The sequence below is a fragment of the Pezoporus occidentalis genome, unplaced genomic scaffold (genome assembly GCF_034315485.1).
Source record: "Pezoporus occidentalis ecotype Australia unplaced genomic scaffold, CSIRO_AGI_Poc_V1 ctg3, whole genome shotgun sequence".
NCBI classification, from domain to species: domain Eukaryota; kingdom Metazoa; phylum Chordata; class Aves; order Psittaciformes; family Psittacidae; genus Pezoporus; species Pezoporus occidentalis.
Window position 1 is genome coordinate 949756 of NW_026914940.1, and position 8941 is coordinate 958696.

Here is an 8941-nt window from a genome sequence, read left to right on the forward strand (position 1 = left end):
GAGACCACAGCGTAAAAGGCTACAGAGCTGTCCCAAACCCTTACTTGATTCCTATTTGACCCTTCCTTCAAACACAGATGCACTATACACTCGTGCTTAGGAAAGCTGCGTGAAAGCAGAGAAGTAAGCAGGACAGAGGACATTGCTCTCTGCTGGTCATATCCCTATCATGTTATGTATAGGGTCAAGTGGCACTGGGAGGGTTTACTGGATTAGGAATCCTGTGTTTACACTCTCAAGCTTCTGTCCCTCTCCTTACTCACCATCACTCCCCATCTACAACCAAACTACGCAGCCTTTCTATCTCAGCTTGCTGCTGCCCTAAATAACCCTCCTGTTTCCATACAGCAGCAGTGTTTGTCCATGTGCCACCACCTGGTAAGGAACAGCCACATCTTCCTGCAGCACATGGGTATGGAAGGGGGAAAGGGAGTTCTGACCCCTGTCCTTCATCCCCTTCATCTTAACCACCACCTGTTTGCTCCAAGGGGAATCTGCTTTAATGCCTGGGGCCACTCAGACCTCCTTTCAGCAGGACTTCGCTGAAAGACCACACATCTCCTCACTGCTAACAGGCTGGCTGCAATCCCACCAGGAAACACACGACCAGGAGCCGTGGGAGACCCATCCTAAGCCTCCCTGGCACAATGCCCGTCACCCCGAGCGGAGGCAAGGCGTTTCCAACTGGCTTGAAACCCCTTTTTAGGTAATATTCATGAATCGGCATCCCACTGCCCCCATCCACTGTTATTGGGAGAAGATGAGAAGCCCCAGATGTCCTCAGTACCTCTCCGAGGATGTTCCGGCAGGGAACTCTCTCAGATTAGGGAATCCTTTATCTCTGGCTTATATAAGACCCGGGGATTCCTTTTATGGTTGGCTTTTCCTGCTTTGTTAAGAGCGAAGAACAAATGTAGCTTCATCTGCGCTTGTGGGTTGGCTAACTGATTAAGCATCTGATTCAAGCTAAGTACGGAACAGGCTTTCGATGGGCGGATTTAATTTGGTGTAAAGAACCAGGATGCCATCCCCCTCCCTTAGTGAATATTCCCAAGATAGAGGTTGGCCGGGTGCAATGAGGCAGCGGGGATGACTCCCACCTACCAGTGCTGTAGAGAGTCCAGTTTGTACTGAAGTGGCTGGCTCCTGTGGGTGTTTCCCCCTCTCCTTCCCCCCCCCTCCCCTTTCTTTTCTTTGCCCTCCCTTTACTTCTTTATTTTCCCTCTTTTCCCTGCTGATTTGCCACCATTCCCAAAGCATTTGCATAAACAGTGAGCTCACTGTGTGGATGTAGATGTGTGCGGGGGCCCCGTGGGAGTCTGTCTTCGTGTGACACACTGAATCCCTCCTCATCTCCCCCTCTGCGAGTCCTGCCAGGGGAAGCATGCTAATGATGACCTTGCTGAGTAAATAGTTGTGGAATGAATAAGTGTGGTTTTTATCCCCCCCTCCCTCCTTTTCCCTTTTCCCTGCAATCTGAAAGGCGGAAGGTGCGATTACTCATCCATCTACCCAACTGTCTCCAGCACCTTTCAAGTGCTTCTCGCGTCGAGTCTGGGGGTGTGTGCGAGGGGGTGGGAAGCGAGGGGAGGCTGCCAAGATCTGGGTTGCCACAGACACCGGCCTCGCTTCTCCTCCAATGAACGCCGCGCTGAGAGTGCGAGAGGAGGCAGGGCACCACCCACATGTTGAGCTGTGTGGGGTATAAGTAGATGGAAGAGCCCGGACTAGTGGCAGTTCAGCCAGGGAAGAGAAGCAGCTCTTTGCATCTCTAGTGAAAGCATTTCTCGACTCACCCAAGTTTACCCGAGGAGAAAGCACCGGGATTTTTTTTGCAGCAGCAGCTTCCAGTGTGCATCTCTCTGTGTTTCTCTCCAGCAAGGACTCTGCGGACGTTCAACTCCGGACAAGCAGGTAGCAGGAGACATTCAGCCAACTCCTCTCTCCTTGTTCCTGGATCCTGTCTCTCTCTGGGACACCCTGAGCACGTGAGACCGGCGTTTCCAGCTGGAATTTGCCTACAACTCTGTGTGGGATCCCCGGGGACCGAACAGCTCGCTCTGCGGTGATATCTGATTTGGTTGTGTTTGTGTTGAAAAGTCCTTTGAGGGGGGTTTAGAAGTCTCTGTGTGTCTTTCAGGAAGTGCTGTGGTGGGGGTTTGTTGAGAGCCAGCTCTAGTGCCAGGGCTTTACAACACAGTTCTGTCTGTGTTTGACACTCGCACGGTCGGAGCCATGCAGCTGGACAATGTCACCAACGCTGGCATCCACTCCTTCCAGGGGCACCGTGGAGTTGCCAACAAGCCCAATGTGATCCTGCAGATAGGGAAGTGCAGGGCAGAAATGTTGGAGCACGTCAGGAGGACCCACCGGCACCTCCTGACTGAGGTCTCCAAGCAGGTGGAGCGCGAGCTGAAAGGCTTGCAGAAGTCAGTGGGGAAGTTAGAGAATAACTTAGAGGACCACGTCCCAACTGATAACCAAAGGTGGAAGAAGTCCATCAAGGCCTGCCTGGCCAGATGCCAGGAAACCATTGCCCATCTGGAGAGGTGGGTCAAGAGAGAGATGAATGTTTGGAAGGAGGTCTTTTTCCGTCTGGAGAAGTGGGCGGACCGACTGGAGTCCATGGGAGGCAAATATTGCCCAGGGGAGCATGGCAAGCAGACTGTGTCCGTTGGGGTGGGAGGCCCAGAGATAAGGCCGAGTGAGGGTGAGATTTATGACTATGCCCTTGATATGAGCCAAATGTATGCACTGACCCCTCCTCCTGGGGAAGTGCCCAGCATCCCCCAGGCCCATGATTCCTACCAGTGGGTCTCTGTGTCGGAGGATGCTCCAACCTCCCCAGTGGAGACTCAGGTCTTTGAGGATCCCCGGGAGTTCCTGAGCCACTTGGAGGAATACTTAAAGCAGGTGGGTGGAACAGAGGAGTACTGGCTGTCTCAGATCCAAAACCACATGAATGGCCCAGCCAAAAAGTGGTGGGAATACAAGCAGGACTCTGTCAAGAACTGGGTTGAGTTCAAGAAGGAGTTCCTGCAGTACAGTGAGGGGACTCTGACTAGGGATGCTATCAAAAGGGAGCTGGATTTGCCACAGAAAGAGGGAGAACCCCTGGATCAGTTCCTTTGGCGCAAGAGGGACTTGTACCAGACTCTCTATGTAGATGCAGATGAGGAGGAAATTATCCAGTATGTGGTAGGCACCCTCCAGCCCAAACTGAAGCGCTTCTTGAGTTACCCCTTGCCCAAGACCTTAGAGCAGCTGATCCAAAGAGGGAAGGAAGTCCAGGGCAACATGGACCATTCTGAGGAGCCCAGCCCACAGAGGACCCCTGAGATTCAACCAGGAGACTCTGTGGAGACTGCACCTCCTTCAACCACTGCCAGTCCCGTGCCGAGCAATGGGACTCAACCTGAGCCCCCTAGCCCACCAGCTACTGTCATATGAGCTAGTCCATGGGAGGCAGCGGTCTGGGTTATATGAAAGGGAGAAAGGGGCTTATTTAGGAAGCTTCTCCTTGGGGAGAGGTTCTGGCTGAGATGAGACATGAGGTGTGCTCAGTCCAACAGCCCATAGCAGAGCAATTAACTTTGCTTGTGGGGGGAGGGAGGTGATGGGGTACCTTAGGATGTGGTTGCCCACCTCACCTGAGCCATGCAGTACGGTGGTGCTGGAGATACTGCTTGCACCACTGTGGGGAACAGACAATTTTATGGGATCCCTGACAAGAAACTAGAGACAATTCCTAACTTCAGAAGCAGCTGCTTAGCACGGGCAGCTTGCAAGGACTTCATATGAGTGCAGCAATTGGCTGAGGGTTTCTACCCATATGGATCTTTCCTTCTCTCCTCCCTCTTCTGAAGAGGTGCCCTTGCCCTGAGGAAACATCTTTCTTTTGACCCCTGCCCTTTTCTGGTTTATCACTGGGCTTTTCTTTGCTTGGCAATCTCCTGCTTTTATTGCTCCAAAGGTTTAAATATGTTTTAAAGGTTTTCTTTAAAGGGATTCCTATGACTTCAGGAACTGAAAACTCTAAGGAACTGGATTATTTTTAGTGGTTTTTTTTTCATTTCACTGCACCTAATACCTGCTTTAATGTTTTTCCTCTCAAGAGGCTTTTACTGGTTTATTTCTTGCCTTAGTTTCGGCTCACTCTAATGAAGGCCACTGCAGTGCAGAGGAAAATCTCACCCTTTCTCTGCACATTATTCTGTGCATTCAGCAGGAAACAAGAGTTTCAGATTTAATTCTGAGGTCATTTATTAAAGGGGAAGTCTCTTCCCTTTCAGAGAAGAGAGGATGTTGAGGTGGACAGAGGAGGCACCAGAGCTATTTTAAGAGGGTGGGGGGGAAGAGAAGGGAAATAAATCCTTATACTTTGAATTAAAAAAACAAACACAACCTAAATCCAGAGCAAAATACCCCTAGAGCAGCAAATCAAATCCATGCTGATGTGTGGAGACAACAGCAGCTTTTGCCATGTAAAAGCAAAAAGAAGTGAAGAGAGGAGCTGTGTGTCCCAGCACAGTTTCAGCCTGTGCATCACAAGGAAGAGTTTGCTCACACAGACAGATACAAAATGCTCTTGGAAAGCCCAACACCCTTGTCCTGGAGCACCTGAGGACAGAGCCGTGTTTGCTCACAAAGAGCTTTCTACGGCATCTTCCTGTGGATGAAGATGGACTTGGACTCTGTGACATTTTCCATGTTGAGACAGTATTGCTCAACATTCCCCTTGCTTTGGCCAACACCTGATGATAGGACTTTGAGATGACACTTCTGTAAGGCATATTCATGAAGTCTGGCTCTTCAAAGCTTCCCGAGGCTGGACACATCTCAAGCAGCACCTGCATTCACCACCAGACCAAATAAGCAACACCTCTGTCAGACAAGCAGCAAGGATGCAGCAACAGGAATGCCCCTGGGATGTCCCTGGCACTACTACAGCAGTGACATGTGGCACTGATGGCTTGGAAGGCCTTTTGGCGTGCCTCCTTCCAAGAGGCTGAAGGTAAGGCAACTCTCTGACACACCTCAGACCTAAATTAGCCATAGCCCCGCCACTAGGAACCTGGCAATGGGATAAAAACAATACCTGAAATGGGACATGAAGCACTGTAAATGACAGATTAGGGTTGTGAGGAAGGGGGAGAACCAGCAAAAGGGAAAGAAAGGACAGTGAGTGGGGAAAGTTTCCAAACAGGACAGTATCTTGTACTTTCTGATTAATATGGGCAGGAAATAGGGATTTTCATTAGCCCAGCCCAAGGACTTGCCCCATGGTCCATGCACAACTCGAAGGAGATGCATCTTTGCTCTGCACCCTTACTAGGTGTGAGTAGGTCTCAGGAACAGTAGGAGAATCTTCTCTTGCTTGTTCAGAGTTAATTAGCAGTGGCTGTGTCTGCAGAGAGAAGGGAGATTTCTCACTAATGACCTGGGATGAGTGATGGGGGAGTGGGTGTCATTGCTGAGTATGAGCTGGCCGCTCATTACAAGCATTATCTTCTCTTAGTTGCAGTGACTCACTCAGATCCTCCTCTGAGAAGGACTCACTTCACAGTGCTCAGGGTTTGGAAAATAAGCCAAAGAGAAAAAGCTTCGAAACCAAGGATTCAACATCAGAACTGCTGTCAGGATCCCCAGCCACCGACTGCTGGATCCACTGTCTGAAGGAAAGCCTGGCACAGGTAATTGCCTCCCATCCTACCCTTGTGGGCCTTTCTTAGCATCCCCAGGGCCCTCACATGAAATATTGAATAGCCCAGGTCTTGAGACCTCAGAGCCAGTGTTTTCAAAATCCTGGTTGCATGGGATTTCAACTTCTTGGTGTAGGAACCCAAACACCAGCCCCCGTGATTAAAGCTCTGGGGACAGTGCACACCATGCCTTTCTTTCTGCTGGACCACTGGCAGATGCTTAGATGCCGTTATGAGTGGGATCTCCAGAGTGCAAACTCCCAGTGGGCATAGCTGAATTTAACCCCATGTCCTGAGAAATCCCCTGTGTTCTCCACTTGAGATATCTAACTGGAGCTATTGCATTGTGTTTTCTTTAACAGAGATCCCTGCTGCCGTTGCTGCATTTCCTTCTCTGTGCCCAAGCGTTCTGCTTTCCCAGGGGAGAAGTGAGTGCTGCAGGACGACAGAGGGCAAATCACTCACCAAAGAGCCTCTCATGCAGCACAATGCAGTTCAAGGTGCTGAGAGCCAGAATGAAAGGGGGAAACCACTTCCGACAGGACAAAGAGAAGTCTGAGCTGATCCAGGTACTCCAGGCAAAGAAGAAAGCCTTAAGAATGAAAAGAGAAACCAAAAGGCAGAAGAACCAAGTCTCGGCTTTGTGGACAGCAAGGATGCTGGTCTTGTGCTGACTGTCTGTTGAGATGATACCATACCTCTGCAATTTGGGGCCACTGGGACTCACCTATAGACATCTTCACTTAGATTTTCAGCTAAAAGAAACTTTCCTGATTAACTTTGCCAAATGACTGACCCTACTTAGGCTACGAACCCTCCATGCTGTTAATGCTGTAACTCATTTTTCCTGAGTTGAGGGTAGCTTCATTTCATGCGGGTATTAGTTTCAAACCTCAAAGGGCTCTGGAGGTTCGGAGAAGCATCCTGCAGTTCCAGATGCTTGTCTGAACTGCTTGAGCCTGCACGACTGTCTTGCCAGAAATGATAGTCTTGTGGGACAGCAGGCGCTTCCTGGATCTGCATGGGCCAGAGTTACTGCAGGAACTGGGGTTCTTGTGCTGGCTTTGGCGTGACTGTTTCCATCCAGACCCAGGGAGTGCAAACAGTGTGCAAAAGGAAGAACTTGGATGAGTGGACAAGGCAGTTTTGGTTCATATCTCAGCTGAAGAGGTCCAGTTGGTTCCTCTCTCTTCCAGAGCCAACTGTCCTGGGTATGCATGTGCGCGTGTCAGTGCAGGTGTATGTGTGTTGAGCAATCAAATCCACCTCACTAAATTCTGTGGTGTTCTGTTACATTTGAACTAAGCCAATGGGACCTGATGTGCATTCCAACAATGCTCAGCAAAAATGTCCAGGACTAGAAAACTGGGTAAAACTATGTAAAGGCAGACTTGACAAGCATCCTCTCAAGGTCAAAATGATGTTTGAGGTGCTTAACTTCCACAACCCCTTACAAAGGACTTGGCAGCCTCAAATAGGCATTTTATTTTTCAATAGATTTTCCTGCCTTTTTAATGAATTATCCTGTCTGTGCTACTTGTTCATTTGGTCCTGAGGTTTATACATTTTCAGCTGGCTTTTTGGAGTGTACAGAACTGAATCTCCTGGACTGATTTTATTTCAATTACTGCTCCTGGCAGGTCGGAGCTTTACTTGTAGCACCCTGGTTTATATTGCCAGCCTCTCCAGGAAGGGCTGGTAGTTTATTTTCCTGGGGCAAAGGCACATGAATGAAGAAGTGTGTATGTGTTGTGTCTGTGCAATTTTAGTGGATTTCAACCACTGGGGTTTTTTCCTTTCTTTTCCTTAGGCAATTTTACATTTGACTCTGACAAAACTACTTTAGAGGTTTTATTTTTACTAGAGATATTATTAATTCAAGGAACCTTGTACAAAAGGCAAATGCATTGAATTGCTACAGGTTATAGGGGTTGAAGCCAAAAGGTCTTTGTAAGCCGACATAACTCGCCCTAGATCTGACCGTATCAGGCAGTTTATTCCTCATGTGTCATGTTGGAGTTACAAGATCACACCAAGCCACTAGAACCTGTCAATAGAATAGTGCTACGCTCTATTTGCTATTGTAGCAAAACCTTTTGTAGATTTATACAATAAATCTTTGACATATCTGCTTCAATTGCTTTGTGCCTTGCTTTCTGGTCTTTCTTCTTTGGGTTGTGGGAGACTCAAGTGTCTATTGCTCTCTGAAGAGTTGTTCTTGGGCTTATTTGACTTATGAAATCTTGCTTCTCAGCAAAAAATAGATGATTGATATACCATGCCTCTGAAGAAGAGGGTTTGGATATAGAAAATATGGAGATGTTTTAAGGGGGTTGTTTAGCATCTCAGATTGAGTCAAATGTAGCCCACAAGATTGAAAGAAACAGTGCTTTGTTGGACTGTGGATTGTGCAGAGCTCTTGTTGGGTACAGCTAAGAGAAACAGAGAGCAATCACATTCTCATCCATGCTTGAGAGATAATATTCATGGAAGAGCAGAGGCAAATCAGGGCAAGGTAAAAGAAACGCTAAGCCTTAATCAGCTCTATTTGATATACAGACACTTCAGAATTCAGAAGAGCAGCACTCAGCAGCATGGAAAGCTGGGAGCTACTATTAGGCTGGTGCTTTGCTACTTGATGCATTCCCATACAGCAGGGTTATTTCTTGGGTTAGTTACCTATAAAACACTCCTGGGTCATTGGGGCTGGCGACAGGGAACATAGCAGGGTGTTTTAAATTGAAATTGGCTGGGCTCAAAGATCTGGACCAAAAGACATTCAGTCTATGGGAATACAGGATTCTGCTCTGCCTCTACAGTTCTCTGCTCTTCTACAATGGTTTTGAACTCAGATGGATTTAGCTCCCATTCCCTGCTCTGTCCCTGGTCTCTCTCCAGCAAGGAGGGTTGTAGAACTATCAGTCCAGGATGTGACACAACTGGTAAGGTGAACTTGGGTTGGTCATCTGGAGAAATAAGTAGACTCTTCACAACAGGCACTAAATCTGCACTGACAAATGAACCTCCCAGATGACCTTTTTGAGCTCAGGTTGGGAAGGCAGAACATGGTCTAGTGGCCAAAGATGCCTAAGGGACAGCTGATAATTTTCTAATTTTCAGCTTTTTACAGCTCACTTAACCACAAAATCTTATCAAGAGTGATAAACTTTGAAGATGCAATTTGGGTCCATATCTAAGCTTTGTCTTTGTGCCCTTAACTACTGCCATCAGTTAAAAAG

General features: G+C 48.2%; 1 protein-coding gene across 1 annotated transcript; it reads left to right on the forward strand.

The window, feature by feature from the left end:
* The first annotated feature begins 1681 nt into the window (after positions 1–1681).
* ARC (activity regulated cytoskeleton associated protein) lies at positions 1682–7839 on the forward strand. The gene is made up of 3 exons (XM_062626898.1): positions 1682–5014; positions 5525–5693; positions 6065–7839. The coding sequence occupies exon 1, from the start codon at positions 2236–2238 to the stop codon at positions 3448–3450; it is 1215 nt and encodes a 404-aa protein (XP_062482882.1). The 5' UTR covers positions 1682–2235; the 3' UTR covers positions 3451–5014; positions 5525–5693; positions 6065–7839.
* Positions 7840–8941: the final 1102 nt, after the last annotated feature.